The sequence below is a fragment of the Balaenoptera acutorostrata genome, chromosome 3, assembly GCF_949987535.1.
Source record: "Balaenoptera acutorostrata chromosome 3, mBalAcu1.1, whole genome shotgun sequence".
NCBI classification, from domain to species: domain Eukaryota; kingdom Metazoa; phylum Chordata; class Mammalia; order Artiodactyla; family Balaenopteridae; genus Balaenoptera; species Balaenoptera acutorostrata.
The window spans coordinates 73958831-73973799 of NC_080066.1; the positions used below are offsets into that span (position 1 = coordinate 73958831).

General features: G+C 39.0%; 1 protein-coding gene across 3 annotated transcripts in view; it reads right to left on the bottom strand.

Moving 5' to 3' along the window:
* APH1B (aph-1 homolog B, gamma-secretase subunit) overlaps positions 1 to 12127 on the bottom strand; it is an 85434-nt gene extending 73307 nt beyond the window's left edge. For 2 of the 3 annotated variants that reach the window (XM_057543778.1, XM_007165975.2), the window contains exons 1-4: positions 11911 to 12127; positions 10372 to 10542; positions 5299 to 5369; positions 4354 to 4476 (exon numbers count right to left, since the gene is read on the bottom strand). In XM_057543778.1, coding sequence (XP_057399761.1) covers positions 4354 to 4476; positions 5299 to 5369; positions 10372 to 10542; positions 11911 to 12023 — 478 coding nt within the window. In that variant the 5' untranslated portion in view covers positions 12024 to 12127. The remainder of the gene's footprint in view (positions 1 to 4353; positions 4477 to 5298; positions 5370 to 10371; positions 10543 to 11910) is intronic. The other variant, XM_057543780.1, reaches the window with a different exon arrangement.
* Between the last annotated feature and the right edge of the window lie 2842 nt (positions 12128 to 14969).

Sequence of the window (14969 nt, forward strand, 5' to 3'; positions counted from 1 at the left end):
ATGAATGAAAAAAACTCACTGGGTTACAACAACAAGGGTTTATTCTCATGCTCACTGGTCTAGAGGTTGACTGTGCTTTGGCTGATTAAGTGAGGCTGGGGTCAGCTGGACAGCTCTGCTGCAGCCTGCTGGTACAGCTGGGTTTGCCTTGTCATTTCAGGTTGGGCCCAGGTCTGCTCTATACTTGTTCATCCTGTGGTCCAGGCTAAGGGGGCATTAACTATGGGGGCATGTTCTCTGGCACATGATCAGAGCCCAAGAGGGCAGAACCAACCATGCAAGTGCTTTTTATGTTTCTGACTTACATCCACTTACATCCAATTAGTGACTTACGTTCACTATTTGGCCAATTCGTGTCACAGGGCTGAGCTCAAAGTCAGGGGTAGGCAAGTACGTTCTAGTCACCATGAGGTCAATGCAAGGGTGTGGATGTATATTTCTATTACAGCAGAATGACAAATTTGGACACAAATGAAATCTCCCACATTCCCCTTACTTTTATTTTTCTTCAAGCTCAATATTCCTCTTCCCTTCAATAATACAGCTTCTAGATCTTTCACCATACTAACGATGTTCTTCTATACCAACTTTAGTTCTTCAGTATTCCTATTAAATCACAATGCTCAGAATTGAACACGATACTCTACATGTGATCTGACCCATACTGATTTCTCCTAGTAAAAGGTTTAGCGGCTGAAAAGTTGAAAACCTTACCTAGATAAGAGCACTGCTAAGAAAATAAAATACTGGGTTAGCCAAAAAGTTCGTTCAGTTTCAAGTAAAAATAAAAGACACATTTTTCATTTTCACCAAGAACTTCATTGGACAATGTATTCATTAACCGAGTGAACTTTTTGGCCAACCCAATACAAATGAAATGGTTTGGGGAAGTTTTAAAAATAAAATATCAGCTATCCTTACTGAGTACTAAAGACATTTTTCTTCTAAAGCATAAGGGAGGCAATTCAGAGTGATAAATCCAGATACCACATAAATTAGAGAAATTATCCTTTCTCTAAATTCTATTCTTCATTTCGAGAACCAAATTCTCTACCCTTGGGCTATTTTACAGTTTACAGAGCACTTAAATATATACTCTCTAATTTCATTTCATTCTCTACGACCTTGAGCTAGGTATTATTTTTGCCTCTGCTGAAAGATGAGGAAATTGAGGGGTTAGATGGAAGTCCAGTATTTCCTGTGCCCCGTGAACAATGTCTTTGTAACCTCCAGGACTACAAGGAAGACTGCTTCCCTCCACCTGGAACATTCTTCCCTGACAACCACCTTGCTTTGCCTGCCACCTACCATTCATCCTTTAAATCTCAACTCAGATAGCCCTTCCTCCATAAGCATTGTCTTTCATTTTTTTTCAATAAATATTTATGAGTTCATCTAGAAACAAAGAACTCCACAAGGTGCTGGGGATACTGCAGTGAACAAGACAGACAGTCCTTGCACTTATATGGCTGAGCATCCAGCTGGGGAGAAAGACATAAACAAATAACTACACAGTTGATCAATTAATTACAAATGCGGTAAGTACTACAAAGGAGAAGTACAATACCACCCGAGGGGGTTACAGCTTTTTCGCGCACTCATGGCTCTTCCTCATCATGGTATTTATCACACTTTGCTGTAATCAGCTGTTTGTCTTTATTCCCTGCTATGAGTGGAACATGTAAACATTAACTGGGCTGTTAAATAAAAATACTTAATTATTTGTGGAATGAGTGATTAAATGATCAAATGGACTTGCCCAAAATACTAAATTAATGAGCCAGGGTAAGACTTGAACTTAAAACTCCAATTCCTATACCTTGCCTCTATGCAGAATAACCAAGATACGGTAATGATTCTAATAAAGTTAATGTTAGCCTACTATACAACTACAAACAAAAATAATTAACTTATAATACATTTAATTTGTAAACTATGCTGACTTGTCACATGAAAACCAATGTACCTACAGGTATCATATAGTGTACATCTTGTACTAACATAGACATACTAATTATACCCCATATTCCTGATTATTACTTAGGCATTTATAATGGAGTATGTTAAACTATTTAACTGAAAAATTAAAAAGGAGCTCATGCCTAAATACATGGAAACAGCAGCAGTTACAAATAATATATGCAATAAACACAAATACATGCAAATTTGGGGTTATTATTTTTAAACGCAATAAGTAGTTTCTTAAATGTTTAATTCAAAGGTTATGCTCCAAAGAATGATGTTATAACAAATAAACTCTAGCACATGATAAAAGTAACAGCTATTCTTGACTCTATAGGTACACATCCACAGCATGGTCAGCCTGCCATCCTAACTTAGCTAAAGATATTACAACACTTTATTCTCTTTGAATTTATAGAAATCACAAATACAATCCCCAAATTGCTAGCACATGTTTTACTTTCTTCCAAAAGAATCATTTTAAGCCAATCTTATGAAAACAGCCTAGTTCACAAAAGGGAATTAGCGCCATCTAGTGAGAGAATCTGGTAGAAAAATAAGTTCCATTAGGAGACTGCTACTTGAGAACCAAAAAAAAAAATGCATATGTAGCAGTTTAACAGACTGATTTAAGAAAATATAGAAAACTGTGGCAGTAACACCCCCTCCTTATTATGTTTTATTAACTTATATTGGACGCTAACAGATTTTAGCATTAATATTACAGTTGTTCTAAAAATCTAATACTCATTATTATGTTCATTTTTTAAGACTGTCAGAAATATTCTAATTATGGGATGTTTAAAAGGAAGATAATTTGCTATGTCGGGGGCACAACTAAATAAGTAGGACCCATTCCACTGACATACTTTCCTGTCCTCTAACTTGTAGCCGGACGTGAAGGGCCCTGAATAACTTGTAGGCCTTGAAAAGCCCTTATACATTTTTGTACAGGGACGAGTCATTTGGGGGGCTGTATACAGGATGGATTCCCATGGAAAATGTGTTGAGGAAAGACTAACCGGGTGGGAGTTAATGGTAGTAATCTAGACAGGAGATACCAAGGTCTGAACTGAAATGATGAACAAGGGTCCACTGGGTTTGGGGATCACTATAACGTGCAGCATGTCTCTCAATTTTTTAAGGCAGCAATTTGTTTTTTTAATTTGGTCATACCTCCCTATATCTTTTCTATTATTATGTTAAACTGCATTGAAACGCTTGATCACTTTTTTGGTCTTATTCCCTCTACAAGATGATAAGCTCCTTGAAGACAGAAATTACTTTAGTAAAAATGATAAATTAATAATGATTTAATTAAAAGAATCTGTGCATAGGGTCACTTATTTCAACGATACAACTTGTGAAGACAAAAAAAATACAGTGGGGTTTTTAAAAACTATTTTTTAAAAGATTCTTCTTGTGTAATTTAGGAGATATCTTATATTAATTATGTATATTACCAACTCTCAAATGTGTGACCACTGCATCATGGGGACAATTTTCATCTGGTGGATGAAAAGCGGTTTGAAATGGGTTGGTCCTCTTACCTGCATCTTTGGATAAAGGTCAACTCATCTATTATTTTTTTCCTCTCAATTTCTTTTTTTTAAAGAATATAGTACAATTTATTTTTATATGTTCAAAAGCAAGAAAACTAAACTTTTTTTTTTTTTTTTTCAGATACACACATGAAGGTAAAACTTTCAGGTTTTACCTTCAAAGTAAAACATCGATACATGTTAAAAACCTAACTTTCAGACCTGGCTAACCCAGGGACTTAACAACACAAAATCAGGGCAACAGTTACCTGTCGGGGAGGAGTGAGGAGGAACAAGGGACTCTAAGTTCCTGCTGGTGTCCCAGTTCTTAAGGAACAGGGAAGATGGATTGTTACAGTTAAAATTAAATATATATGTTTAAATATACGTTTTTAGATATATGACATTACCTCACATTAAATAAGAACTATTTTCTCTCCTCTCAATTTCAAGATTAAATTATACTTCCCATTCCAAAAAGCAGCCAAGATGACAAATGAATTAAGATTAGGGCTACAGTGAAGAGAAATATAAGCTAATAAAAACAAAAACAAAAAAAGCATATAGCCTATAAAAGTTCACTTACAATATATCAGCTATACAGCAACACTGTTAGTATAGTAACAGAAAAATAAATTTTATGCAAGCTTAGTTCCACTCTAAAATTCTACAATACTCTAACTGTAATTTTTATTTTCCTAGGTCCTTTCCATCACAGTGTCTAACAGTATCTTGCCTTTAGAAGGTATAACATAAATTTCTATTCACTTCATTTCCTAAGCCAGGGAACTCCACTAAGGATGATCATTTAGATCATAAATCTGAACATTCACAGCTACCAGACACATACCTGAATTCAGGAAGAACTGGGGAGGGTCTCCATGAATGCCCACCGTGCCCGGTCCCAAGGAGTCAGACAGGGTATTTACAAAGGAAAATACTCCACTCATGATTCCGAAGCCCAAGCCAGAAACTAAAGAGGAAGGAAAACACTGTTAAACCTTACTCATGCTGTGATTTCTCTTCAAATCAAATTCCCAAGGACTAAGGAACACTATTTTGTTGAAGGAAAAAGGGTGCACATGCTGTTGGAGGAGCAGTGGAAAGCTGGCTCAGAAAAGGCAAGCGCTTGGCTAAGTGATGAACCGAGAGAGAAGTGGGGAGAAAAGAGGAAAGGAAATGGTCAGTGAAATGTAGCAGAGAAATGAAAAAGGAGAGAAACAGATCCAGAAAGGCTCCGAAGGGATAGGCGAGACAGAAGAATACGATACTGAAGCTCTGACTTTAATTCGTGACAACAGAATCTGTAGAATTAAGTTTGATGGAACTGAGCTTGAGGGGTGACTGTATTGTAAAGAGGGATCCCTGGGTCAAGCTGGGTGACTCAATTTAGGGACCCGGATCCAACCTTTAAACCATAATTCTGAAAGAAAAATACAAAGAGGTATTAACTGTATTAATATGAAGAGTCCTCTCAGTACAGACAAAGTCATGGAAACAACCCAGAGAAGGTAACAATAACATCACTTAGAAATTGTTAACTAGAGTGTATACATGTTAAAAAACGTAACTGTCAAATCTGGTTAATATTTAATGGACACACAGATAATGGTCACCTGCAATCACTTTCCTTTACATAAGGGCCCTGAAAAGCTAGAAAAATAAACAATGTACACCAATAGGCCAATGCGGTAGTAAAATACTACTTGAAACCTACAAAGATTTAAAAGATAAAAATGGCTTTTATGTCAAGTCTGATCTTTTACCTTTAGGATGCTATGCAGTTCTAACTTACCATAAGCCAGCAATCGCATAGAGGGTGCTTTCTCACCTGGGTTTATACTCTTCAAACCCTCACTGGATTTTCTAAAATAAAACCACACAGATAATTTTTTTAAGTAGTATATCAGAAAAATAATATGATATTTTGAAATCCAGATACTTAATGAGGTTTTTGATCACATTATACTCTAAATCTAAAATCCATTTAAACGAACACAGCAAGTTTTCAATTAACTAAAGTCAACCAAAATTTCCAACCAACTTTTGCCTTTTATCTGACATTCACAAAGAGGAGGAAAAATAAGAAGAATATAAGTAAATAAGCCATCAGGGATTCAGTTTAATAATACAAAAAAAGTAATACTTATGACTAAGCTTAGGAAGTATTTAATTCAATATCTTATGGCATCTACCACTCTGAATTTTCCTCTTCCCAAAGTACTGTATCTTCTATTCCACTTCTTTGGTACTTTGTTGTATTTCCGCCTGGGTTAGACTTATTCTGCCACTCTCCCTTCTACCCTCCACTCCATAGAACGTAAGTGGTACTCACTCTTCAAAGTCTAGTTCATGCAACAATTGCTCAAAGAAGCCATCTTTACCAATGATTGATAATTATTCATCCCATCTCTCCTTACTCTTAAATGATTCTACAACACTGACAGTGTGAACTCTCATATGGATACCTAATCAAATGGTCTTCTGATTCGAAAAGATTATTTGTTTCATAACCCCAGTCAGGCCTCAGGGGAGAATAAAATGCTACCCTCAGAAAAGAAGATAAATGAATACCTGAATGAAACATTAGACTACTGCTCAATAAGAAATGATCTTCAGCGTGATCATATCCATGCTTCTGTCATGGACAATTTGCAAACTGACCATGAGCCCCTGCACCCCACACAAATGTGTGAGGACTGCGGCAGGTCGGCTCCACTCTTGTCACTATTGCTACCCCTTGTTGGCTAGAAAGTCTGCAACAACAATCCTGACGCAAAGGATATTTAAAGTATACTTATTAAAGCAATAAAGGAACCAAACATTTTACAACGATTTTTCAACAAGTGCTGAAACAAAAAGGAGTTCAGTTAACTGCAAGAGTAGAAAATTAACTAGAACATGGAAATTATATTCTGGGTATTGTGTTAATTAAATTTTAAGGTATGTATATTCACTACAGTGAGCTTATCTCATGACATAAATATATTGACTACATTAAGGCAACACAGAATTCAACCAAAATTGTAATAAGCATAAAGAAGAAGGTCTTTGGGACTTCCCTGGCGGTCCAGTGGTTAAGACTCCACGCTTCCAACGCAGGGGGCACAGATTCAATCCCTGGTCGGGGAACTAAGATCCCAGATGCGGCCAAAAAAAAAAAAAGGCCTTTTTCTTTTCTAGACTCAAAAGAAACAATTTGCCATTTCAGTGCTCTCCATTTGGAAGCATCACTTGGTAGGAGGGACATGAGCCAAAATTTAGTGACTGTCATCTTCTTTCTCTGGAGCAGTAACCACCTGAAATGTGCAATTTTCCTAAATAAACGTACCTGTCACAGGAATGTTGTTAAAGGCTACTGAATGCTTAGAGACCTATACAATAGCAATAACTCCCATCAACAAACAGATATAATGGTATAATAGAATCAATAAATTTTGGAGGATTTCTGTTTTATGTAAATTGCTCAGCAATGAATAAAAGATTTTTGCTATTTAGTAAAACAAAGTACTGCTATCACAAATATATTAAAGATATAAATTTAAAAGTTTAGTAAACGTCCTTGTTCAATGAGGAAGGAAAGGTCTAGGGCCGACATCAGGAAGTGAAAAAGTACAAAACACCATCAGTTTCCGTGTTCCTGACGGATACATCACACAACTGATGATGTAAGTGACGGTGATTTTAATTTGACCATTTCACTGAAGTGGAAAATTCTTTGTTTGCGTTTATTATTGTTTCCAAGAACAAAAAAGAAAAAGCTCAATTTTTTAAATATAAACTTTGAAAAACAAATGATAAATCATACCAGCTTTCTTGTTTCTTCTGATTCACTTTATACGTGTGTGTAAGAGAGGGAAAGTACCAAGGAATATGCATATAAATACACCATTTTAGAAAATTTTTTAAATAGACTTATGCCTTTTAAGACATTATAGCAATGATTATCTTATTATTTTGTCTATAAATGATTTTCTCAAATTACCAAATATTTATGGTATCAGCATTATAAGACAATTGAACTAAATTACAAAAGCTTCAATCCAAGCCAAAAAATTCTAAGGTATGTTTTAGGCAATGTGCAGGACCATAACTTGGGTTTTTCTTTTTCCTTCTGATTAAGGTAGAAAGGGCTATCACATGTGGCCACATGTCAATTTCTCAGAGTGCAACTCTTTGCTAGGCTGAAAGTGTCAATTCATTCATTCAAGATGAAGTACTGGTCCTAAGACCTAAGCCATGAAGTAAATTTATATTGGACTACAATAATAAATACTTTGATTCAATTCCCTATATGTAAAAAAAAAAAACTGGTGCAAGCTCTCCACATTTTAATCTTGGCACCAAATTCAGATAGAGAAAATTTGATTGAGGCAGTACTTTAAACTTAAAAGTTCAAAACCTACTTTGGCAGTGGAGATAGTTAGAATACTGATTAAACTGAAGTTCCTATATTTGAATGTAGTAAAGCCTAAGAGAGCAACTTAAATGCATCTATATAAATGTTAGTCATGAATAAAGTATCATAATAATTCTCAAACTTGTTTTAACACGTAACTACATAACATCCAACATTTCTAAAATGTGCTAGGAAAATACTGTACCATATTCCAAAGGTTTGTAGCAGATGCCTTTTGTAAAGGCAAACAAAGGCACCTGTTAATACAGGTTTGTCCTATTATTTGTTTGCAAATCTCCAAAGGTCCTTTCAGAGGAGCAAACACGGTTTCCCCAGAAGGCCAAAGAGCCTTCTGTGAATTTCCTGGCATGAGAGCCTGCAGACTGACAGCCATAATTCCTTCTGCACGTGGCCCTCATTAAAAATGGCAACTCTGGGACTTCCCTGGCAGTCCAGTGGTTAAGACTCCAAGAGGCACAGGTTCGATCCCTGGTCGGGGAACTAAGATCCCACACGCCTCCCAGCGCAGCCAAAAAAAAAGGCAACCCATGGGGAATTCCCAGGTGGTCCAGTGGTTAGGACTCTGCGCTTTCACTGCCGAAGGCGTGGGTTCAATCCCTAGTGGAGGAACTAAGATCCCACAAGCCACACAGCCATGGCCAAAAAAAAAAGGCAACCCATGTTCAGCTTGTAGTCCTTTGGAACCTTAGGTTAGTGCCAATAAACGGTTGCTTTTCAGGTGGAAACTGTGAAGAAACACAATAGTGAAGAACAGCAGATACCCATTTAGCCACTCCAGGTAAGTGAGGTTTTAGAACCTCAAGTCCTAAGGGGTTATTAAAGCCATGTCCTGATCTATGAAAATCTACTGAAATTAGTAAATGCAAAACCAACATGAGCCAGTGATGTTGGAGACAGGAAAATCCAGTGCAACCCGAGGCTGAGTTAAGAGAACAGTGCCCTGTCAAGGGTGGGAAGGACCCTGCTCTCTGCACTGCTTCGACCACAGCAGGGTACTGTGCTGGGTTCCGGGCACAGGTAAATCCCAGGCACCCAGACAATCCCAGACAAAAAGGGGTGTGTCCACTGACATAAAAGAACAGAGATGGGAAAAGGTTTGGAAGCCACATCCATGTCTCCTGAGGGCCAGCTGAAGAAATAAGGAATGTTTAGCCTTGAAAGAGACAAGATGATAACCACGTGACAGAGACTGCATTTGCCTGTGTAAGGTAGAGGTCAGAAAGGAGGAGATTTTTATTACCTTAATATATTCTACAGTTAAATTTTGGAATAGTAGTAACTGCTGCATACCAGAAACATTCAACCACAGCTGAATGTCCATCTGTTAAGGCTACTGTATTCCCATGGAATCTGAAATGTTATGTTTGATTTTTATTGGTTGTTCTTTAATATTTCCAGGAACTAATGGAAATTTCATTTTTAAACTTTTTCTCAGATATGACTTTTGCTTCTAAGCAATGGCTTCCTGGTTTTCTACTTGTGATTTAAATTGCTTCGTTATTAAATTTCAATATCTGTTATTAAAAGCAACAAGTAAAAAATACAAAAGGACTGGCATATTGGCAAGAACAAATTATCAGAAGCCTATTATAAGAGATGTTATTGAGGTTCTGTCTTGGTTGCATCCATAAAATTCATAAAGTGCTTTAATTATCTCATTTGCAGAGATGAGAAGACATAGCACATTTATCACTCTACTAACTAAGCCTTACTACATAATCAAAGCCAACCTCATGACTACCTGAAAGAAAATATGGTTCCAAGTTCAAGCTGTGTTTAAAAACAGTGGTTTCATGTGAGATCCTCATGGATCCTACAGATGACCTACTTTCTGGCCTAAAAAGGGAACTCATGCCCATGGCTTTTTTTTTTTTTTTAATGTATTTTTCTATTCTGAACATGAAATCAAATGACATATCACAAAATGAACCCCTGTTCCTCCCTAATACGGTCAAAATAATGGCAGGCATAATCACCATAAGAATTACCTATTTTAGGTGATGTCAAAGAGAAGTGCGTATAAATTCTGATCTGGTACAGTTTTTGTTCTTCTTGTTTCAATGACTATTTCTCTAGCTTATTTTTCTCCATGGCACTTATTATCTTTTAATATACAATGTCTTTTCTTGTTTATTCATTTGTTGTCTATCTCTTCCCACTATAATATTACCACCATGAGACTGTCTTTTAATCATGATGTATCCCCAGTACCTAAGGTATGCACGGCATTGAGCAAATTCTCAAGACATATTTTTTGAATGAGTGAAGGAAGGAATGAATGTCCACGAGTTAAAATACTCAATATTTTCAGGCTGGAAATGTACAATCCCTTGGCTTGGAACTATGTAGGAAGACATGGACCTTCAAATACAACAATACATTAATGTTTCAAACTACTAAATCATAATTCAAATAAAACTGGGATAAAAGGTAAAGCATTTAACTTACTTTAAAAGTTTATAATATGCAAACCGGAACATTTCTTGGATAAGGACTGAGATTAACACTCCAAAGATCAGCAGATCTCTCTGTCTTGGTTCATCTTTGTTATCAGTAAGGGTTGCTGCCATGAACCAAATGAAGGAAGAAAGCAGCAGAGACACCAGCCAGAAGAAAGCTCTGAAAATTAGGGGTGGGGGGGAGTTACAAGTGAACAGGGCTAATAATGATTTAAAAGCAGAAAAAACCCTGCTTGAGAAGGAAGAGATTTCCTGACAAAAAAAGTGTTCATGAAGTGATGCTCTTAACCAACTGGTCCTAATCAATGGGGCAGTTTCCCCGGTGAAATAAACATGCAGGCCAAGAGGAGTTTGAGATTTTTCCTAAAAATCACTTTTTTCAGTGACCCTGCTATTTGTAAGTAAATTTGCAGACTAACCGCCAAGGACTGTCTGTCTGGAAACTTGGTTATTTGCTAAGCTTCCTAATTAAAGCTTTGCCCATTGATGTGCAAATGTCTTTTCCAGGAAAATGTCTACATCTCTATTAACAGAGCGATTGGTTTAAAATCCAGAGGTTGAAAGCCTGTGCTCTGATCTACATCAGTCTTCCAGGCCTGGTTTTTACAACATTCCTGTGGATTTTAATGATTATAACAAGCTTTACAGACCTCTTGCCCAAATCTCTATTGTTTTTTAAATGACACGTGTGATGCAGCATTTTCAATACAGTTGTGAGAGGTGAGAAAGCTCAGAAAAGGTGGGATTCACTGGCCTCGCCTGGCTGTTTCTCCTGGTACCAAGTGAGACTCAGTGGCGGAGAGGGTCGTAGGGGAGCTCCAGTAAGAGCTGCCAGACAGGTGAAAACTGAGATTATGATTACATTCGCCACCAGAGTTCGGTATTGACCAAGCTCCTGCAAGGAGACGTACTACAGGTGCTGCGGAGTTTTCACAGGTTTCTACCCTTTGGCCGCACACCTGAATCACCTGGGACGCTTTTAAAAAGTCCGAATTCCACCCCCTAGACATTCCTATTCAGTTGATTCAGGGAGGGATAGGTGTTGTGCATCCGTATGTTTTAAAGCACCCGATCCCCAGGTGCTTAAGGGCTCTTAACTCGCTGGGGATTACAGATGCCTGTCAGAATCTGAGGGAAATTAGGGACCTCCCCCTCCAAAAAAAAATGCATATTTGAAGTTATCCACAATTTTTTAAATACAGTTTTAATGTATGACTCACTAACGCCCACCCACGGACCCTAGGCAAAAAGTCGGGAGCCAAGCGTCAGGGTTTTCTGAGACCCAAGGTGTGATCTCCTTCCCTAGAGCTCGCCCTCTGGGGTCGCGGGGCTCTTGTTCTTTTCTCGCCGACCCTCGGAGGAGGGCGAGGAGTCCCAGGAGTGGGGTCTCCGCTCTCCCCCCTCCTAACCCTTCTCCGCTCCAAAGCCCAACGAGGACGAGCCGTTTGGTGGGGACGCCAGGGATCGCCGGTACCCCCGGCGGGGGAGGGGAGCCCCAGGTCCGGGTTTCCCGGCGCAACCGCCTTACCCGATGATGAGGAAGATGATGCGCAACGGCTCGGTGGCGATGGTGAAGATGTAGAGGGCGAGCGCAGGCCCGAAGGCAACGAAGGCGCAGCCGAAGAACACGGCCGCCGTCATGGCGACCGCAGAAGCCGGCCCGGGGGCCTAGCGGGGACGCGGGGGCGCAGAACGCCAACGGTGAAGAGCGAGCGGCGAGGGCGGGGCAGGCCGAGGGGCTGGAGGCGGGGCGCGGCGGAGGAGGCGGGACGCGGCGCGGCGGCGGAGGCGGGGCGCGGCGGAGGAGGCGGGGCGCGGCGGAGGAGGCGGGGTGGGGCTCACCTCTGGCTTTCAGCCCGGGAGACTTAGCAGCTTCTGATGCAGAGGCGGCGGTATCTGGAGACTTTAGCGTCGGAGCTTTGGCGCCGCCCCCCGCCACCACCACAGGTACGCATCCATCAGGCCAACGACACCGCCCACGACGTGGCTAAGAGAAGGGGAGGTCCCCAACCCGCTTTGGAGCCAGAACTGGGGAAGAGTCCAGATCAGCTAACGAAAAACTCCGCGCAGGACATAGGCAGGATTCCATTTCTAAACAAAGGAGTCTTTTTTTGAAGCACATTATGCCATTTGTATAGTTGCGGGAACTTCGTGAAACTACGTACAAAACTCTAGCTGGGAGGGCAGTGACCCAGGCGATAACTCACAGTAGAAGCTGTCCATCTCGGGGTTGTTTTGGCGAGCTGGTTTTATTTGTACCCCACTCCCGGCAAGTCTTAAAAAAGTTGTTTTTGAAGGCATTCTTTGACCACCCCGTAATAACAGTAACATCTCCCTGCTCAGTTTTTGCTTGCTCATTTTGTCTCCCCGATTAAAATGTAAACTTCTGGAGGGCAGGGTCTTTGTTTTGTTCTTAGTTGGTTTTGCAGCAGCAAGAAGGTGCTGAAGTAAATATCTGTTCAATGAGTGAAATAATTTAAAAAGTGGAACTTAAAAACATTTGCTATTTTGTATTAATTAAACAATTTCTGAGAGGTTTACAAATTAAAACCAGAAGGTTAATTTCCGTAATCATTCACATCTAAGATTTACCTCCATGCCTAATGGGGATATAATACGTCATGGGTTATTTTGAGGATTGTGCCTGCACAGTAAGTGCTATGTAAGTGTTAGCCATTCCTACTCATTCTTTAATGTCTATCGTGAATAAAGCTCTTGGAAATCAACACTGAAAAGACAAAAGTTGGGACCTGGCTGAAGATGTTTTCGCAGCTCACCTCTGAAAAATGGGCCTTCAAATAATACAAGTATTTAATTTTTGTGGTAAAATGTCACCTTTGTCCATTTACAACAGACATACATATTTTCCTATTACTCCACAGAATTTTTCTTCATTTTGAAATGTCTTGTCCAGCACCTGTTAAAACTCAGGTTGAGACAACAGTTGAAATTGATAGAGTGACTCACCATTAGATAGATTCTTTTGGTTCTATTCTGAATCAAATTTGTCAAATACAATTACATTACTTCAGCTTCATGCAGAAGTGCCATCACAGAGGCATATCCTACTCACGTCCTTGGTGTAAATTAAGCTTTTTTAATACAAGAAATGTAAGCAGATAGGATAGGGGGTCCCCGGAGAAAGAGAACCAGGCATGGCTTTCATTGACATAAGAAAATCTGTTTTTGGCCTAAGCTATTTTGTCATCTAAGCCTAGACACAATGCTTGTCCTTGAACAGGCCTTAGTAATTAATAGTCTTAAGGGAACAAAAGAATGTAGGACTGTTATTGGGCAAGAGAAGTAACAATAGCAAAGATAATATATCAGTAATAAAGACTCCCAGCTCTGTTTCAATGGTAAAGATTAGCCTGAAGCCTCAACCACCAGATCAACTGGAACCTAAGGGGTGATGATGTTGACCTTTTCTGACCCTTGTGACTTCAATCAACTAAAGCTTGGACTCTGTCGACCTTTGCCTCAATTCTATGCTGAATTCTCCTCTGCTCAAGCGTCTACATAAATATGCATGTACCCTTAGCTTAAAACTTCCCCAGTTTTGCCATTTGGGGAGACACTTCTTTGGGAAAGATCCCCAGTGTGCTCCTTACTTGCTGCAAGTAATAAATCCTTCCTTCTCCTGATCTTTGGCTTCGTTGTGTCTTCTGGCTCGACACCCACCAAGAGGCGAACCCCATTTTTTGGGTAGCAAAATGGCCATCTACATTTTTTCTTGCATATTTCATAAACTATTTCATTATCATTATTCAATATCTCTAATTTACTGTTTGAGTTCAGGGCTAGAAAAAAGTTTTGTTTCTCCTGACAAGTGCATATGCTCAGCTTGAGAGCTAACTCATCATATTCAGGCTTTATCTTAATTCCCAGGAAGCTTGGAGCTAAATTTAATAGTCAATTGTAGCAACTCTTCTTCTTTTTTTTAATTACAGTTACTGCCATGACTTCAGAATATGGCTTATTCTTTTATCCCTATTTTGATTTGACTATCCTGATTTTAAGGATAGATCTGTGTCTCTGTTAAAGGTGCCTCAAATACTTTGGAAGTAGGCAACTCAACATGCAGAGCTATAAATTGGGGGAATTTGCACTTTACATTATCTTGACCATATCTCAGTTCAATTTTAGTCCCCAAGTCCAGTTAAAAAATGGGAAGGCAATGCAAAATGTAATGACTCTGCCCCCCTATCTATGAAGACATCTTTAACTGATGTCTGTTGGAATAAAATAGGAAAGGAAGTAACTAGACCAAACTGTCAAAATCACCAATAAGATAGACTTCTTCAGCATTCATGGTTATTTACTAGAAACACTTATTTCAAGTTTTCTCTGAATTACATTTATATGATGCATGGCTGTTTAAAAAGCACTTTTACACTGATTTCCACAATTCTTTTACAAGTGAGGAATGTGAGGCTAAGAAGCAGTGCTATTGACTCCTTAAGTTTTTACGAACTTACTATGAGTTTTCTCCAAAGACTTGAAAACATACTAAGTGATGTTGAGAGTTAAATCTCTAAAAGGTGCCTGGGGGAAAGAGGCTGACACACACTATGGATAAGGATATCC